Genomic DNA, 19,815 nt, shown 5'->3' with positions numbered 1-19,815 from the left:
TCGTTCGACACGCCTCCGCAGTCAGGTGACTAACCATGGCGATGGCACTAGTACTTCCAATAGTACGAGTGAGGAAAAATACAAGCAGTTTCGGTTCTTTTTTTCATGCTGAAAATTCCGATTGCAAGTCCTGTCGTCATTTGACGACGCCAGGGCTGAAAGGTGATCACTTTGCAAATTCACGATGCCATTTAAAGCAAAAAGGACGAAGTTTTGGCAAATCCATGTACTACCCATCATTCCCATTCTAGCTGAACTGCCCAGCTTGCAGCTCCCGTAGACACTAGCGCCACAGTGCCCTCTAGTAAATGTGTGGAACTCCATGGCTAAAGCTGCGAGATTCATGCTACAAATGAGATAAACTGCTCCAAAACTGCTCCAGGATGAGCTGCGCCGCTTAATATCGGAGGCCACTGAGAAGAGTTATCGTGAAGGTCAGGTGGTGGTAACCACCACCTTATGCATGCCTTTGTCTGTCGTACTTTACCACTAGGGACATGCAATATTTTCTTTTTGAGCTTGCTGGTTGTGTGGCCGCATGATGGTTGTAATTTGTTCGTGAGTGGTCGCTTGCGTGGATGATCTCCCTTGAGAATATTTGCAATCCATTGCGCCAGGACGGTACTCTGGAACCATTTTTGATGTGCAGGAGCAGTGTCCAGTGGATAACCATTCAGAATCATCATTGTTGACTGCTACAAAATCTGCTTCAAAGTGCTCTTGGCCATTCCTACCACTGCATCTGGTAAACTAAAAGTGTTACTTATTAGGTTATTAATATTGTATATTACGCATTCAATTTTCCAAAAGAACAGCAGCTTTCGCAGTTGGGACCAGTCCTCATTTTTCTCACCTTTCTTGTAGAATGGTATAGCTTCTCTTTGGGTGTTTTTGAATTTGAGGGTTTTGCTGGTGAGGCCTGCGATATAAATCGGAGGAAGGCCTTTTTGTGAGGCTCTAAATATGCTGCTTTCTATTTCAGCTGTGGAATGAGTTGTGCGACATGATTTCCAAGAACCCTGATAAGGTGCACTCACTCAAAGTGGATGCCATTATTCGAGGTGGGCTTCGCCGTTACACAGACCAGATTGGCCAGCTTTGGAATTCCCTGGCTGACTACTACATCCGTGCTGGACTGTTTGAGAGAGTATGTATAAGTAACTTAATTTTACTATTGGGTGCTTTGTGTGCAAAGAACATTAGGAAACTTGTGTGGAATCTTATACTGATGTAAAGAGCTGGCTAATAGGTATCAAACATTGTAAATTTTCCAGAGTGGAAGTAAGCCAGAGGGCACTGTATTTTCTGATGTATTCGTTGCACTCACCTTTAGGCAGATTCTGGAAGAACAGGGTGGTATATCACTTGCACCTTTTTACAAAACACATATCCTTACTTTTTACTTGGCCGATGCAATAAAGACGACATGCATACTTGAATTCCCATTGTGCAATCATATAATTATAAGGGGCCAGCATAACTTGATTTTTGGCTCTTCTGGGTCATGTCTGCAAGTACAGGAATAGCTGCAAATGTACGCGTGAACATTGGCAGTACAATTGTGCACTTGACTTCTTGTGCTAGCCTTTGCCCAAACAAAATTGGCTGGAAACTTGAACGCACCAACCTGCTGAAGAGCCAGGCCATCCATTTAGTTTACTTTTTGGAAGCACCTTTGCTCCCTAAAGATTAGCTTAGCTATATCTATTGAAGGCTCATTGCGGCTTGTGCAGTTGTTTACACTTGCACCGTGATCACATCCTAGGGCAGGCACATATGTCATGCAAGGTTGTGGGACCCGTTTTGAAAAGGTGAGCATGCTTTCGTGTTCACCCATACATGCATGTGGATAGTTGTGCAGACATTGTGAAAAGCTTGTTTAGACGCAAACAGGCGATTAGTTTCAGGAGATTGTTTGTGCTTTATATGTAAGCCTGTAAGATCTCCTGAAAACATGGATTGTGTACTGGCTTCACTTAACCCTTTCACCCTATCTGTAGTGCTTTTTGCGTGAGCAGAGGTAAGGGGTACACGGGTAATAATTGCGATTTTAGTCCAAAAAACATGTTTCCATATTATAGCAGTTTCAGGTTCCTTCACTATCTGAGAATGTGCGAAAAAAATTTTATCCTCATCAGCGCAGTAGAAATGCTGAAAATAGCGTTTTTTGACAAGCCGATCACCCGGCAAAACGAGAATGTCCTGATTTCCTGCAGCTTCACTGGCTCGCGGACTCACCGCGGCTCACTTGTATGCAGCTACAGGGGGCGAGGAGGAGTACTTCACGCTGACTGACGCTCACTGTGAAGAATCAGCACAGTGTGAAAATAAGGCAGTGATAGTACTTTTCAGCGATAGAACTTTTTCATGCCACTTTGCCCAAGGCCCATTTCGCGCCACTTCTCTTGGCGCACATTTCGCTTGAACCGAAGATCCGCTTTTGGAGACTGTTGAAACTGCTGCAGCCCTGGCTGTTATAGAGATCAACACTGGTCCTAAGGAAATTCAAAGAGTGCTGGAGAAGCCTGGCATTGTTTGTGGAACGCACATAACGAGCCATCCACCAGGCAAAAGCCAGGGCATTTGACAGCTCAAAAGTGGCTCGGAAAAAAAGGAAAGTTTGCAGCTATTACAAGAGAAGAAAGCTTAATTGAAGAAGGCCCAGTGTGTGCTGCAGGAGAATTTTAGTTATGATAGATGCAATTTGAATAAAATGACACACTTCAAAACTTTTGGAACCGTTATCAGCTTGTGTTTTTTCACAAATGTTTGTGATTGCACAAACTGTCGTTCTTGTATAAGAAAAGGAAGTTGTATAATCTTATCGGTAAGGTGCTTACCTGGGTAGAATTTTATGCGTAATGCAATTGTGGACTGAAATTTGCAGATTGTGCAATATTTTTAATGAAAATTCCAATTTTGGCTGCAAGGTGGAAGTTTAATTCCTGGTGAATCCAATTATGCATTCTTTTTCAATAAAAACTGCGGAACTTGAACAGCACAGCTGCACAGTCCCGTAGTTTGGGCCTTTATGGTAATATATTAGGCACAGGAATTCCAAAATCTATTGTCATTTTAGAACTAGTTTTTTACAACTAACCATAGTCGCTTCAACACTTGAAAATTAGTAACTCTATAAAAAATTCTTCTAGAATAATAACATTTGGCACCTGGCCTTATAACATTGTCCTGAACACATCCTGCAATTTTTATCAAACTTAAATTAGAGGTACAAAAGTTCTCTTTCGCAAGCCGTGACCCTCCTTCATTTAAGAAATAGAACCTTATCATTGGCTATGCAGTTTTCTGTTTTGCCTAATAGTTGTTGATAGGCATTTGTCACCTCACGACTACAGTGAAATCTTGACATGCTCAAGATTTGTTTGTCTTTAATTTTTTTTTTCACAATCTTGAGACCTTTATCTCATAGCAAAATATTTGGAAGAAATATGCAGAAATTGCGCAAATTGCGAAAGAAATTGCGCTTTTTTAGTGTGCGGTCTCGAAATTTGGAAGAAAATCAGGCTTCTAGAGGTGCTATCGCACTGCTAATCATAAGAGTGCGGTTTTTCGGCATAGAGTTAGATACAATAATTACTAGAGGGCAATTCTGGTGCTAGTATTTGGAAAGATTGGATGCGCTTTGTAAACAATCACAAGGAAGAAGATGGGACAGGCGCAAACTAACAACTGAGGTTTATTCGAGGAAAACACTTAAATATCATTTCATGCCAGCACAGGCACATCAGGGCAGATGTCAGCAGCAGATAAAAAAAAATGAAAAAAAAATAAGAAAATACCATGCATTGCCTAGGTCATAAATGCAGGCCTCTGCTCAACCAGGTTAAGATCCTGTGCAAGCGCAGTAACGAAAAAGCACGAGAACTTCTAGAGGCATATTTTGTGAAAAAGAAGGGACAAGCATGCATCAGTGACACATCGATCATACTTTACAATAGGGAGGCACGTTTCCTAGAAAATATGATTAGCTGAGCCACCCCATTGTTTTTTTTTCTGATTTTGTTTTCTCTCTCTCTCTTTTTTTTTTATCTGCATGCAGTAACCGGTATGGGTTACCGCATGCTGATACCCTGATGTGCCTGCGCTGGCATGAACTGATATTTAAGTGTTTCCCTTGAGTGCATCCAATCTTTCCAAATACAATGAACCAACTTGCACAACAACGCAATTTGGTGCTAGTGTCTACGGCAGCTGCAGTCTGGGTGGGCCAGCATGGGAATTATGGGAAGTACATAGATTTGCCGAAACTTCATCCATCTGGCTTCAAACGGCTCCATCACCTTGCGAATTCGTCATTTTCACCAAAGTACTGTGTAATAAAAAATTAAGTAACCATTATTAAAATTGTCTGACAGCAGGATTCGAGCACAGGACCTCTAGCACAGAAGCCCCATATTGAAACCATTGCGCTACGGACGCATGCACTGACAAACGGCACAGAATATATACATTTCTTGCGGGCAAGCCAGTGTGTTGAGACACTTGGCCTGTTTCAATTTGGCTACGTCAACAGGTTGAGCTGCTGTACTTAGTAGCTTAAGTTCAAATCCACCCCCTATTTCTTTTTCTGTCTTTTCTTTCTTTTTTTCTTTTTGTTTTTTTAACGATGGTGTATCTGCGTATGACATCCTCCAGTGCACTACATCTGCAGGCTTGGAGTGGCGCCTGACACCAGTGAAAGATGCCGAGAGCGAGTGGGGCTATACTAATCAAGGTACAACCAAATTAGGAAGGCCCACTAAGCTTGAACAAAGACACTCCCCCACCAGAACAGGAATTGGCCTCCCTAGTGCAGTATTCGGCCACAACTTCCCTAATGAAATGATCTCCTCAAAGAAATGGCCCGCAGTCCCCAGTGGCTGCGGAGCATCTGACCAAGCCGGTGGTCAGACTTGCAACGCAGCAGGGGGCGCTAAGAAAATCTGGGTCCAGACAGGCCGCCAATGGAAACTGACCCTTGCAACGGTTAACACCCGAACCCTCTCGAGTGAGGCAAGCTTAGAAGGACTCTTCAAAGAACTATCAGACATAGTTTGGGATATTATTGGCCTTAGTGAGATTAGAAGACCTGGTGAGGCTTACACATTGCTGAATAACGGCCATGTCCTCTGCTATAGAGGTCTCCTGGATAAGGAGCAATACAGGGTGGGATTCCTAGTCCATAAAGACATAGCGGGCAACATTGACGAATTTTACAGCATCAACGGGAGGGTAGCAGTAGTTGTAATCAAACTCAATAAAAGGTATAGACTAAAGGTAGTACAAACCTACGCTCCAACGTCCAGTCACGACGATGAGGAAGTAGATCAGTTTTATGAAGATGTTGAATTAGTGATGAGAAAAGTGCAAACGCGGTATACAGTAGTAATGGGGGACTTCAATGCAAAAGTGGGGAAAAAGCAGGCGGGTGAACAAGCAATTGGCAACTGCGGTGTCAATTCTAGAAACGCTAGAGGCGAGATGCTGATAGAATTCACAGAAAGGAATAAGCTGAGAATAATGAACACTTTTTTCAGGAAACGTAGCAACAGAAAATGGACCTGGAAAAGCCCTAATGGTGAAACAAGAAATGAAATTGATTTCATACTTTCTGCCGATCCCAGCATAGTGCAGGATGTTCAAGTAATAGGTAGGGCAAAATGTAGTGATCATAGGTTAGTGAGGGCCAGGATCGACCTGAATTTAAACAGAGAAAGAGTAAAATTGGTCAAGAAAAAGCAGGTCAACTAGAGGGAGTAAGGGTAAAAGCAGACAAATTTAGGCTGGTACTTGCAAACAAATATGCAGCCTTAGAACAGAGAGATGATGATGACATAGATGTAATGAATGAAACCGTAACGAGGCTGGCTTCAGAGGCAGCAAGGCATCAAGGCAACCAGTAGGCAAGCTCTCCCAAGTAACAAAGGACCTAATAAAGAAATGACAAAGAATGAAAGTGTCCAACTCAAGAGATAAGATAGAATTTGTGAAATTGTCAAAACTGATCAACAAGGCGAAAATAAAGGATATTCGAAATTATAACGGGAGTAAGACTGAAGAAGCCGTAAAAAATGGGCGCAGCCTGAAATCAGATCAGTGAGAAGGAAACTTTCCATAGGACAAACTAAGATGTATGCACTGAAAGATAAGCAGGGCAATACCATTAGCAGTCTCGAAAGTATAGTAAAAGCAGCGGAAGAATTCTATACTGACCTGTTCATTACCCAGAGGACTCGGGAAAACTCAAGGCGAAACAGTAATGAACAGGATACAGAAATTCCGCCTATAACTAGCAATAAGGTCAGAAGGGCCCTGCAAGACATGAAACGGGGGAAAGCGACAGGAGAGGATGAAATAACAGCCGATTTAATCGAAGATGGAGAAGACATACTGCTTGAAAAACTGGCGGCTCTCTATACGAAGTGTCTATCAACTGCAAGGGTCCCAGAAAACTGGAAGAATGCAAACATTATACTAATCCACAGAAAGGGCGACGTTAAAGAACTAAAAAATTATAGGCCCATTAGCTTACTCCCAGTATTATATAAAATATTTACCAAAGTAATCTCCAACAGAATAAGGACAACACTGGAATTTAGTCAACCAAGGGAGCGGGCTGGCTTCAGGAAAGGTTACTCTACAATGGATCACATCCATGTCATTAACCAGGTTATTGAGAAATCTGCAGAGTACAATAAACCTCTCTATATGGCTTTCATAGATTACGAAAAAGCATTTGATTCAGTAGAGATACCAGCAGTCATAAAGGCATTGTGTAATCAAGGAGTACAGACCACTTACGTAAATACCCTAGAAAATATCTACAGAGATTCCACAGCCACCTTAATTCCACACAAGAAAAGTAGGAAGATACCTATAAAGAAAGGAGTCAGACAAGGAGACACAATCTCTCCAATGCTATTCACTGCGTGCTTAGAAGAAGTATTCAAGCTATTAAACTGGGAAGGCTTAGGAGCAAAGTTCGATGGTGAATACCTCAACAACCTTCGGTTTGTCGATGACATTGTTCTATTCAGCAACAATGCAGACGAGTTACAACAAATGATTGAGGACCTTAACAGGGAAAGTGTAAGAGTGGGACTGAAGATTAATATGTAGAAGACAAAGATAATGATAAATAACCTGGCAAGGGAACAAGATTTCAAGATCGCAGGTCAGCCTCTAGAGTCTGTGGAGGAGTACATTTACGTAGGTCAACTAATCACAGGGAACCCGGACCATGAGAAGGAAATTCACAGAAGAATAAAAATGGGTTGGATCGCATACGGCAGACATCGTGAGCTCCTGAATGGGAGCTTACCGTTATCATTGAAATATATAATAAGTGCATTTTACTGGTGCTGACACACGGCGCAGAGACTTGGAGGCTGACAAAGAAGCTTGAGAACAAGTTAAGGACTGCGCAAAGAGCGATGGAACGAAGAATGCTAGGTGTAACTTTAAGAGACAGAAAAAGAGCAGTTTGTATCAGATAGCAAACGGGCATAGACAATATTCTAATAGACATTAAGAGAAAAAAATGGCGCTGGGCAGGTCATGTAATGCGCAGACTACATAACTGTTGGACCATTAGGGTGACAGAATAGGTACCAAGAGAGGGGAAGCGCAGTAGAGGACGGCAGAAGACTAGATGGAGTGGCGAAATTAGGAAATTTGCTGGTGCTATTTGGAGTCGGTTGGCGCAGGACAGGGGTAATTGGAGATCGCAGGGAGAGGTCTTCATCCTGCAGTGGACATGAATAGGCTGATAATGATGATGATGATGACTTAGTAGCGATTGTGCGTGTTCGCAGAGTATTCTGCACTTAGAAAAGTAGTATATATCGCTTTGAAATTTAGGACAATTAAGACAGATAAAGTGTAATAAACAAAGCCACAAGAATGTCTGAATACACAAGTACGAAGATCTGACAAATCCATGTAGTACTTCCCACCATTCCCATGGTGGCTGAACGATTGCAGCAACAGAGTTTCCTCTAGTAATTATTGTATGAAACTCTATGCTTTTCGGCAACGCAGCGCCGGGATCTTGGTATTGCCGTAAACATGAGAGATTGGAGATTCTGATAGCTGCAGCACTGTATTTCTCCATGCAGAAGTAAAAAAAAAAAGCAAATGCGATAAGGAAAAACTAACCTTACAGTTTGATGCTGCAGTCACGTGGCACGCAGGGAGTGCTCCTATTGACTGACACAAATTTGAATCACTGTAAAGCTTGTTTCGTGCACATTTTGACAGCTGCGCACTTCGTGTGTTCTGAGGCTGACATTTCAAGATCTGCCTGATTATCTCAAGTTTCTTTGATTGCTGAGTCCTAGCTGCTCCATGATGGTGATAAGGACATGATTTGTGCAAGATAAGGGAATCTCTTTGTTTTCTGAATAAGTCCCTCCCCCCAACTGGAATAGTGCCGATCTGGGATCTTGCTGACGCGATGCGGCAATACTGGCCACATGTGATTGCTGGCTCCTGATAAAGTTACAAGGTCTTTGAAATTAGCTGACAAGTTGCATGATACTGCACAAAGCAAAAACTTTTTTTAATGGGGGGCCAAGGAAGTGGTGTTATGGCAGAATGACGTAGGAAAAGAAAAAAGACTGCATGTTAACGTTAAGTTCCTTTCAAATCGTTACACCAGCCGCCAATATGGTTGGTCACTGCATTAATAGCTCTGTGTCCTCTTGTGCACTGCGAGATGGTGTTATCAACATGACCGCAGGTCCAAACATCTCAAGTAACTCCTTTTTACATAAACTTCAGCAGCTTTATGGACAGGCTAAAGCTCTCTGTTCTCACCATTAATGAAAAGAAAGAAAAGGTTAGAGGAAGCTTACCAGATGGCACAGGCTTGAAAGTGAAAGAAGCGAAGTTACTGTGCTCTCTTGGTAGCAATTCCTTTGAAAATTATATTGGCATTGACAGTGAAGTTAAAGCCTCTGGCCTCATGATACAGCACAGGCATGTATAGGCCCTTTACAGCACCATACCCATGGGCGCCAGCATATTTGGTCTCGTGATCATATATGCGCCGTTAAATGTTTGCTCACTTGTTTATAATGGCCAGGGCAGCCACAGGCACGGCTCGGACAGGCGTTTTTTCAGCTGCCTCGGCAAGCAGTGAGTCGGTAGACGACACCAAAACTTTGGTTAAAGCTGCATAGCCAGTGTAAATATGCATTTCATTTATCCGTTTCATCTGCATTGCAACCATAGTCTGTAAAAGCTTACCAGCTGATGGCGACGAATCAATCAACCTTATGTTTGCTTTTATCCTTTATATTCTAGTATTTACAGCAGCAATTTTACAGCCGTGTGCCCATTGTCGTTAAGGGAGACCCTGCTCTTTGGAGCCGAAAATTGTCTGAATTATTTGTTTCCATCCCATTGCTTCAGATTGGTATAGCGCATTAATTTTTGGTTGATTGGATCCCTGTGTCATCATTGGTTCATTTAGGCTTTGCCATAATCACGTGAAATTTGTCACTGTTTTGGAGTGATGATATCGCTGATTGTACTTGTCCTATTGCAATAATTTTTTACTTTACTATTTTTACTAATTTTACTATTTTACTTTTACAGAACGAACCACCACTTTTTAAAATGTGGTGGTTTGTTCTGGATGTTACTATGGCTTCGAAATGCTATACTTTGGCTCAAATTAGTCTAGAGCATTCATTCTTATTTCACTGCATACTCTGATCATGCAAAGTCATTTTTGTATGTCAATCTTTATTACATCATATATACAGTCAAACCTCGATATAATGAACCTTGATTTAACGAAACTCGCGATGTAACAAACTTTTCATTTCTCGATCTGAGTTCGCTAGAAAGCCGCGTGTGTATGTCTCCTTCTCTTCTTTTTTTCTTCCCCCTTGCAATTTAACGAAGTAATCTCGTGACACAGTTTCAATTTAATGACGTTGCCAGCCATCTCAGGCATGTACTTGGAGCCTGTATGGCTAGTAAATCTAGCAAAAATACTATGAAAATGTTGGCCAAGGCTAAAGTTATTTCAAGCGACCTTCTGTCTGAAAAGTTTGAACGGCAAAAATGATGTCAAAACGCGTGTGCCAGAACACAATAGGTAGGAATCACCGCTGCGTCATTTGTCACGTTAGTAAATAACTTGTGTAGGCCACGAGGCGCGCGCCACCTCGCAGTGCTTAGAGAAACACAAGACATCCCGATTCCTTCTGTGCAAGAGGGATGGGGAGGAGTGAATGCATACTAACATGATAAAGTAACTAGGTCACCTCTAAGCAAGCTTGATTTTCTTTAATTTCTTGAAGGTTACGTACACTGCAAGAAAACCAAATATATATCTTAAATTAGCATGTGTAAATACATAAACTCGGCACGCCTCATCAAAATCTACCTAGACATAAAAAAAGATGTTCTCAAATGCAGGGTCCCACTTTAATGTATGTGCAACAACTTCATTCCGGATAAGGCATGTGTGTGTGCTCAGAAAATGCCCGTTTGCAACCTGCTCCAGCCAGATGGTCTGTTCCAACTGTGTCATTCTTGTTGCCAGTGCTGATAGGATAAATTGGGAATGTTTTTTTTTTTTTTTGTGTATTCACGTACACATAGACAAGAATGCTACAAGTGGCAGAGCAATCGCTTGCCTGCTGTTTGATTCCCAGTGCAGAAAAGAAAAGAAAGCTACCAGTGCCCACCAATTATTCCATGTTTGAATTCGCTACTATGAAAAGGGAAGTTGCTCGAGTATGTCAGTTGCACTTAGGAGGGGGGTAATAGGCATAGCGCTGACTTGCATGCTTATCGAAGTTCAACATTCCGTGATATTTCATGCCAGTGGTGGCGGTAACGCTCTATTGCTGTAGGCAGTGTTAGCCTGTCAGTCCTTGCCAGCATTCGGTTGCCAGTCATTGCTGGCCAGCTGGCGGTCGAGTTTGTTGTGCTCGCTTCCGGAAAGGTGTGCATGACAAACAGTCGTAAATAAACACAAGCGCCCCTTGTGCGACTGAGGTGGATGAAGCTCGCACACGGTCTCATTCCACACGTTCAAGTTTCTGAAGCAGTTACTGCTGTTCTTGACAGAGTATGTCTTCCCATTGCTCTTCCACATTTAAATCAGTAGTACTAAGGGATCCCTGGCTAAGCGGGATGTTGCTGGTGTGGCCAGCCGCATTTGATGCCTGCTTGCTCCAACTTCTTAAGGTGTTCAATGATTGCACGCCCGCGATAGCCTGTGGTGCATAGTGCACACACTGCTCACTGTAAAGGGTCTACACCGAGCCATTTTGCACTTGAGAAAGACACAGTGATTAAAAGAAGGTTTGCCACTGGGCTTGGAAGGCATGTAGCATGGATGCCCCCTATTTCACCATTTTATCTTACTACATGCTGTTTCTGAAATTTTACATTGTGCTTGTTATTTTGGATGGTAAGCAAACATTTGCTACTATCATCACTGCATTGAATGCTGCCTACATATATCGAACCTTACAAGCTGTTGTTCGTGGGTAAAGTTGCTGTGCTGTTAAAAGCAAGGTTTGACTTTTTCATTGTTATTAATGCTGCTGCACAGTACGTTTCCTACTTTCAAAGAATAAAAAAAGATCTAACACACACATATGTACATAAGGTGCACCAATAGAAAAATATGTGGTACATCTTTGACCACTTATAATGTAACCGCTTATTATGTAGAACCAGCTATAAAGCAGCCTTTCCCAACTCCCGTTTACCCTCCCATAGAACTCTATGTATACGCATACCGCTTATAGTGTAGTCGCATGAGACGAAATGCCGATTATAATGTGGCTTCCACAGAAAAATTCTGCAGACAAGCACGGTAGTGAGCACGCTTCTCAACGAAGTGTACCACCGATGGGAGGGCGATGTGAAGCAAACGAACGAACAACGAACGAAAGAATAAAGTGTTAGTGCGATGCGAGTGTGCAAGGGTTCCCTAGACAACGAAGAAACCTTTGCTTGGCTGCTTATCAGCGATGCACACTCCTCACCGAACGCGGATATTGCTCATGATATATGCATGGGCACCTGAAACACAAGAAAAAAAAGTGCCCCAGTGATTTCTTTGCTTCAACATTTGAGCAAGCACGTTTGAGGACTATTATTTCTCGATGAACTCGAAGGCTGTTGAACACTATTTCCAAAGGTGCTGTGAAAGTTTTTTTGTGCAAACTATCGAAGACCTTGAAAGTAATGCTCAAAGTATGCTATGTTTGGCACTCGGGCAGGGAGGAAAGACAGGATTGAAATATAAATAAGTGTTTTTGTGCACAGGGTTCTCTGTTCTATGCCAGATTTAGAATTCATTCAGTGCCCATTCTAAAGATAGTCCACATTATGTAAAGCAACTTGTGTGTGCTTGTGTGTTAAAGATAGAAGTGGCATGTCTTGCTTTTGTTCTTTGTTGCTCTTTGAAAGCCATAGGTAAAGGACAAGCTTACAGAAAAGTCATATGATCAGCTACAGTAAAGCATAATGTCCTTATTGTGGAAGGTAGCCTAAAAATTTTTTATTTGGATGCAGTTGTTGGTGGCATTTGAGGGACATAAAGAAAAGCTTCAGTACGTAGGGAAAAGAAAAGTTTAGTGGTTGTGTCTTTACCATTCTGTAATTTTAGGGCACATAACAAGGAAAAAAGATCAATCCTAATACATACTTCACTCACCTAATCAAATCTGTCCTAACCTACTTTCATCTAGGACCATATTCTAGAATGATTACTTCTAGTGTGTACCTTTTGGTTGAACCAGCAGACCCCTGATGTGATGAATTACATTTAGCTGGGGGGCACTTTTGGACACATTTTTTTTCTGTGATATTTCCTGCCTACATAGTTGTCAAATGCATTGGCAGGATGAGCAGCAGAAACATGATGTTAAGGAATCATCTTTGCTGTGGAATAGTGTTGGGATTAATCACATGTTAAAGTAAAAGCATTGTAAAAAAAATGTATTTATTACTATGACTGTTGACCTGATTTAATGTTGCAGGAGCCTATTTTAGTGTTTTATTTGGTGGCATCTGATGTGATGTTTTGTGTTTCAAGTGACATTTAAGGCCACTGTACTCAGTGAAAATAACTTATCATCTTTTTGAGATCTTTAGCATTTATTTCTTGTTTAACAGGCAAGAGACATTTATGAAGAAGCAATACAGACGGTCCTGACTGTTCGGGACTTCACTCAGGTATGTGGATAGATGCCAGCAGTGTCAGAGAGGTGTAGCCCATTGTGGCAGCGATGGGAATTGATGTGAGCCCTGGTTGTGATGTGAACACTACTTGTCGTCACTGCTTTGCTTTTAGAGTCTTGAAGCTCTAACATTTCTGCGTTATGTGAGCAGATCAGTATCTCTAGCTGCAGCTTCACAGCAGGACATTGAGCTCATGAGTTATGGTTTTGGCCCAGGCTGTGCTTTATTTTTTTAGCTCCATTATGGTATTCTGCTTTTGGTACATGTATACATTGTATATAGACCTGCTGTGTTAGTTCAGTGGCTATGGTGTTCCACTTCTGAGCATAGCAGCACACTGTAAAGGCACGTTCACACCGAAAGTGGAGTGGACAAGCGGATCCGGCCAAGCGGCCGCGGATTTTCCGCTTTGCGAAAATACGCAGCCGCTTGGCCGGATTGCGCATGGACCGATTTCTTCCGCGCAGACAAGTTGGCCGCTTTGGCCGCAGCCAATGGGAACCCGACACGGCGGAAGCGCTGGTAAACGAATTAAATGAATGTCTTTCTGTGGGCTTTTCGCTTCTGTTAATGAAAAGCGTCAAAACGGCAAGTTGGGCCAGTTGGTTGGGATTTATAGTAAGGTTTGTTACAGCGCAACACAAGACAAGGACAAAAGAAGGTATAAAACGACGACACGGCGCCGTGTCGTCGCTTTATACCTACTTTTGTCCTTGTCTTGTGTTGCGCTGTAACAAATCTTGAAAGGCGACTATACAAGTGGCGAGTAAAATGCCAACGATCTCGTCTTCTTCGTCTGAGCTCATCATTTTGCAGAAGTAGACAGAGGACGGGAGCACGCCGACCCACGCCAAAAAAAAATATCGAAAGTGCGCGTACACACCCAAAGTGCCGCGAGATGGCGGAACGTCCCTGACATTGCTAAAGGTATTGCGAGGTGCCCCGCCTTCCCGGTGGCGCGGACAGCCAGACAACGCGGCTGGTCTGAACAGCAGGCACGGGTGCTTGCCGCCTCGCCACTTTGAAAATCCGCTTGTCCGCTTAGACGCTCCGCTTTCGGTGTGAATGTGCCTTAAGTGTTGAGCTACAGTGGCAAGTTCATTTACTGGCCATGCCAGCTGCATTGTGATGGGGCTGGAACATAGCAATACTTGTGTGCTGATATTTAGAAACCTCATGTGGCCCTCTTTTTGAGCCTTCAGTTACAGCAAGCCTCATAGCTCAGGTGTAGCTTTCAGACAATAAAACTGCTCAGCCATTGCCCCATCGTAATTTGTAGCTTGCATAATTTTGCTGTTCTTGCATAAAGAACATTTTGTTTTGCACTTATAATTTCTTTGGTGTTCCTTTGGTGTTTGTTTCATTTATGAAGCGGTTTTTACTTGTTTTTACATAACTACTATATTATGCTATTAATTGCGGTACCCATCAACCCCATTTTAGACAATGTGAGCTACAGTCAGGTATTTCAAACTGCATACTGCATATCTCGGAGCAAATAAATCCATTGCCCAAACATGCATCTGTTAAAAGTTGTCACATTTTTGTTTATACAGAACTACATATGTTGCATGTGAGATAAATTTTAAAAGATTGGGACACCCATCACAGTACAGTGAATGATTGTTTTTTGCTGCAACCAAGGACACCAACACATCGGGCTTGTTGGTTTTTCATTATGCGATACCAGCACTATGGAATGGGACATGAGGAGAAGGGGACACAACATGGTGCTGAACAAAGAACAAAGAACGTATTGTTTAGAAATACTAGGCAATTTTAGAACGGGGTACCTCTCTGCATTGCAGAGCTTTAGAATAGGGCATAAGGCATCTAGATTTGTGTTGACCATTTGTAGCACCACAATACCTGAAAAGTGAGGGTGCATGGGTATCGAAATTTTCAAATTGTATTCAGATATAATTAGCTCCAAATATCAAATTGAATACCGAATAAATCTTGGTACAAGGAAATGTGGACAGAATAGACAAAAAGGGAGGGGGAAAACAAAGTTGCTGATTACGATTTTGTGGTTTGCATGCAGAGGTAAATGAACTCAAGCTCAATTGCAGAGGGCATGAATGAGATGCCTCTGAAATATTACTGTGGTTTCTGTAACTACCAAAAGGAAAATAATTGAACGCAGTGTATATGCATGACCCAATACATCTATAAAGGTCTGTTGATATCACACTCTTATATTTTAGTGATGCAAACATGGTGTGTTGGTTCTGCCAGGTGACTCTTAAATTTATTCTAGGTTCAGAAATGTTTCAGACAGTCTTAAAGGGGCCCTGAACCACTACAATAGTGAGGCGTGCCCGTAACACTCTGCCTACTGAACGTCACCATGACAGGCAGTTCAAATTTGATTTTGGATGTTCAGGTAGATGCCACTATTTCCGATTTTGACACCTACAATGTGCCAAACACCGTTGTCCTCGGCACGTCGACATGCGCTCAGTCAGCGGACTCGTCGTAGCAGGCGGGGTATCTGCGTTACATAGCAGACCACAGCTATATGCAACTGTAGTGCATATGCGTAGCGTTTGCTTTGTGCATGACAGGGCTTGGGTGCGCGCTCGCGCTCATGTGCTCCTGTCTGGTTGTGATGCAGACCGGCTTTGTCCTGCACCAGCTTCAGCGATGGATAGTAGCCACATCCAACATGTGCATATTGAAGTACTGTCAATAGCTGAATACAAAGCGAAATTTGCCAAGGCGTCTAGCCAGTAGCAGTCAGGAGTGAGTGTGTGCTGGCAAGCATTTGTGTGGTCTGACCTTTAGTTTTGTGGGTCGAGGCTAGTTGAGTGTTCAGAACTAATCGAAATAAGCGAGACCTGACCTGGCAACCGCGGCTGAGCGCTGGGCAGACAATAATCGGTTTCTTTCAGAAGTACTTAATTCTTATCGAAATTCAAAAGCAGATTTCGCTTCAGCCTGTTTATTAAACTGCTTCAGTAAATATACACAGTAGAAAGAAGTGCACTGATCCAAACACCCTTCTTGATTGATGTCAGCTATTGGCAAATATCAAACACATATAGGAATGTGCTATAGGACGAAATATAGTGCCTGAAAAGAGTGAGACGAAGGCTTCTGTTGAAAAGAAAGTGTTTGAGAAAAAGGTGATTTCACGCTTCGCTTTCAAGCTCCACGCGCCATGCACGACTGCAAAAGTTGACTGAGATGTTCACAAGAGCGTATGCTATCTGCCAACTGTTTTTTCACCAAGCCCGAGGGGTCATTCAGGACTTTATGGTTGGTCCAGCATAAGGTTCTAGACACTCGCTTAAAAACCACTCCACCTGTGCTGCTATGGTACTTGCTACAGCCGAAGCTGCACCTTCTTGGGCCTGTGCTTGCACAAATGCGAAGTACTTCTGGCTGAGTTAATAGCAGTTTCTAAGACCTGCCATGCAGTTATAATTTCTATCCAGGTTTCTCATGCAAGCTGTAATAATTGTCGCTACACTAGATATTTACCCAAAATAAACTTTAAACAATATGGAGTAGTCAATTTTTGTATATTAATCAAAAAGCAGGAACTATATATTTGTGTCCAATATCTCGGAAATTTGCACACCTTTACTGAAAAGTGAAGCATTGACCAAAGCAATTTGTGTTTTTGCTTTGAGTTAGTAATTAACAAGACTCAATATAACTTATAATGCTATGGCATTTTTATGCTGTCTACTAGTCCAATTTATGCATTTGAAAACTGCTTGTTTATGATGTTCTCGTGGCGACTTATCCCTGTAAAGTATAAGGGTGTCCAAAGCCATGGTTTGATATTGAAACCAAAGCTTCTTTTTTTTTTATTGTATAAACTTTGTTTATAAAAGACAAGATGAGAGAATGAAAAAGCCTATTTCATCGTTTCAAATTCTGGCCACGGCGTCTGCATTTTGGTAGGGACAAAACGCAGAAATGCCTATGTACCGTGCATTGTGTACCATGCATTGAGTGCACGTTAAAAAACCCCAGGTGGTCAAAATTAATCTAGAGTCCCCCATTACGGCATGCCTCATAATCATATCATGGTTTTGGCACATAAAGCCCCAGACCTTAATTAATTTTTTTTTTAAATTCATTGTTCATATGTACAGAATATAATGCAGGAGCAGGAGCATATTCACCGTAAAGCGAGCAATACGAGTGCTGTCAGTAATTGACTCTGATTTTGTGTGCGTGTGTTTGTCTGAACTTTTGGATTTGATTTACATTCATTTGCGAAACCTAAAGTTCCTATTTGTTTTGCTCCTGTTGACTGGTTGTCACTATTTCTTTGGGGTATCCAAATTTATAGGATACCTATTCTAAAACTGCCAACTGTTTAGGTCAAAGATTATGCACCCTGAGGCTGTGTCGTAGTGTGATTATAAAGAGTGGTAACAAAAGATCTGTTGTTTGTCAGAAAAATTGTTACTTCAAGAAGTTTTGTGCAGATAATTAAAATGCTACTAATACTTTGTGGTTACAGCAGCGAGGTTTCTTATGTTGTTATAGCTTTATCCTACAACTTATGTCAAAGTAAGTTTTGTGCAAGATCATGCATTTCATCAAGTGGCTATTGCATTAACCATAGCATGACAAGGTAATTGCAAAATTTTCTAGGTTTTTGATGCCTATGCCCAGTTTGAAGAAAGCGTGCTCTGTGCTAAAATGGAAGAAACTAGCAAATCAAAGCCCAATGAAGAAAGTAAGTGCAGTTTTGTTGGCACTAGTATTCCAAGAGATGTTTTACCACCACTGCTTTATGCGGTTTTGGTGTTCTTTTTCATATTGGTCATATTTCTTTGCACTCGTGGGTGATCTCTCGATCGGATTTTTTTTTTTTTCATAAAATGTATACCTGTTGCAAAGAACAGTATGTAGCACACTGATCCAAACACCCTTCTCGATTGATGTCAGCTTTACCAATAACACTCGTGTCTGGGAATCTGCTGTATTACGAAATAAAGCACCCAGAAAAGAGTTAGGAGCAGGCTTCTGTTGAAAAGAGAGCATCTGAGAAGAAGTTGACTTCGTGCTCTGCTTGCGAGCTCCACGCAAACATTTTGCAAGACCGCCAAATTTGGCAGAGATTGTCACAACAGTCTATGCTATTCGCAGACTGTGTTTTTTTCACCAATCTCTAGGGGTGGTTCAGGACCCCTTTGAAGGGATGGCAAGACATGTAAATGGAATCTGCTCAGAAAGGAAAGAAAAGGAAAAGAAAAAAACAGGCAGGAGAGTGTTAAAGGCAGAAGGTAATAACAGACTTATCTTAATTGCTAAAACTATTTCTGGAGGTGCTATCTCCCACTAACAACTGCCGTTTGATCTGCTGTTGGCAGTGTTTCATTAGCTGTGGACAATTTTGCCAAGACAGCAGTCTATTAAAGGAGTATTGACAGGCAAATTTTGTCTTGTATTTACTGCTTTATTTGAGAGCTGTCAACACAGTAATTACGCTATGGAGCCTCAATTCCTTGAGAGCGTAACAAATAATTACATTACCTTTTGATACGACCATTTCAAAACACTCCAGTAGCAACACTGCTTCAGACGTGGAAAAGGAGACTCATCACATTGAAGCTTGTTGTGGCAGTATTGTCGTATCACGTGCCACTGTTGTGTGTGTACCTACTACGGCTATGCTGCAGAAACCTGAGTCCAACGTTTTATGGGACAAGAGGAGAGAGCATGAACCCCTGTGTTTTCAAGTGTCCAATTGGAAAGACCGGTTTAACAGCTTTTTGTGACTCATTAATTGTATGCCCTTTAAACACCACACTAAGCTGACCAGCGGGCTCTTAAGTTGTTTGTGGTATCATTTCACCGCTACCTCAGCTTTTGGTGGCATGTTGAGTCTCCTTTTTCATGTCTGAAGCTGTAATACTCTTGACATGCGTTTCGATTGTGTAGTTTAAAGATGCTGTATTTAAATATATTTTTTGGCACTCTCGAGAAATTGAGGCTTGGTACCATAATTATTGAGTCTGCAGCTCCTAGAAATGAAAAGAAAGAGCAAAGCACACATTTTCGTGTCAGTGCTACTTTAATAATAAACGTTTATATATAGAAAGTTGGGACATTCCCCAGCCATTCTTTATTCACTAGAAAATTAAACCACTTCTCGTGGCCTCCTTGAGGTTAATTAAACAAAAGACAACTGTACAATGTATCCTGTGTAATTGTATCAGAAATAAGAATGTTAATACATAAAATACTGAACTTAAATTGAATGGTAAGCTTCAAACAGTTTTTGTCTTGCATCATTTGTTCAGGTGATCTTGACCTTGAATTGCGTCTGGCACGTTTTGAGGATCTTATGGATCGAAGACCACTCCTGCTGAACAGGTCTGTTGAATTGCTAAAATACTTTTAAAAGCGAACTGCTTCATCCTGACTTATTTGCATTTTTACTTATCTTGTAGTGTCTTGCTGCGACAGAATCCGCACAATGTTCACGAGTGGCTGAAGAGAGTTAAGCTTTTTGAAGGAAAGCCTAGAGAGGTAAATAAAGCTTCTGGTAAAAATTTTATTTGGCTTTTTATTTAACTGATTAATATGGATTTACTGTTTATATTCCTTATGATGCCTTCTTGCATT

General features: G+C 41.7%; 1 protein-coding gene across 2 annotated transcripts in view; it reads left to right on the top strand.

Annotated features, from left to right (window-relative positions):
- The window catches only part of fand (Pre-mRNA-splicing factor SYF1 fand), a 127,822-nt gene that overhangs the window by 24,147 nt on the left and 83,860 nt on the right, over positions 1–19,815 (top strand). The window contains exons 6-11 of one of the 2 annotated variants that reach the window (XM_050195064.3): positions 650–745; positions 983–1,147; positions 13,153–13,212; positions 17,836–17,920; positions 19,491–19,563; positions 19,641–19,719. In XM_050195064.3, the coding sequence (XP_050051021.2) occupies positions 650–745; positions 983–1,147; positions 13,153–13,212; positions 17,836–17,920; positions 19,491–19,563; positions 19,641–19,719 (558 nt within the window). The remainder of the gene's footprint in view (positions 1–649; positions 746–982; positions 1,148–13,152; positions 13,213–17,835; positions 17,921–19,490; positions 19,564–19,640; positions 19,720–19,815) is intronic. The other variant, XM_050195065.3, reaches the window with a different exon arrangement.

This window comes from Dermacentor andersoni, chromosome 1 (assembly GCF_023375885.2).
Source record: "Dermacentor andersoni chromosome 1, qqDerAnde1_hic_scaffold, whole genome shotgun sequence".
NCBI classification, from domain to species: Eukaryota; Metazoa; Arthropoda; class Arachnida; order Ixodida; family Ixodidae; genus Dermacentor; species Dermacentor andersoni.
The sequence above is the reverse complement of the archived record's forward strand: the minus strand, read 5'-3'. Positions and strand labels throughout refer to the sequence as shown.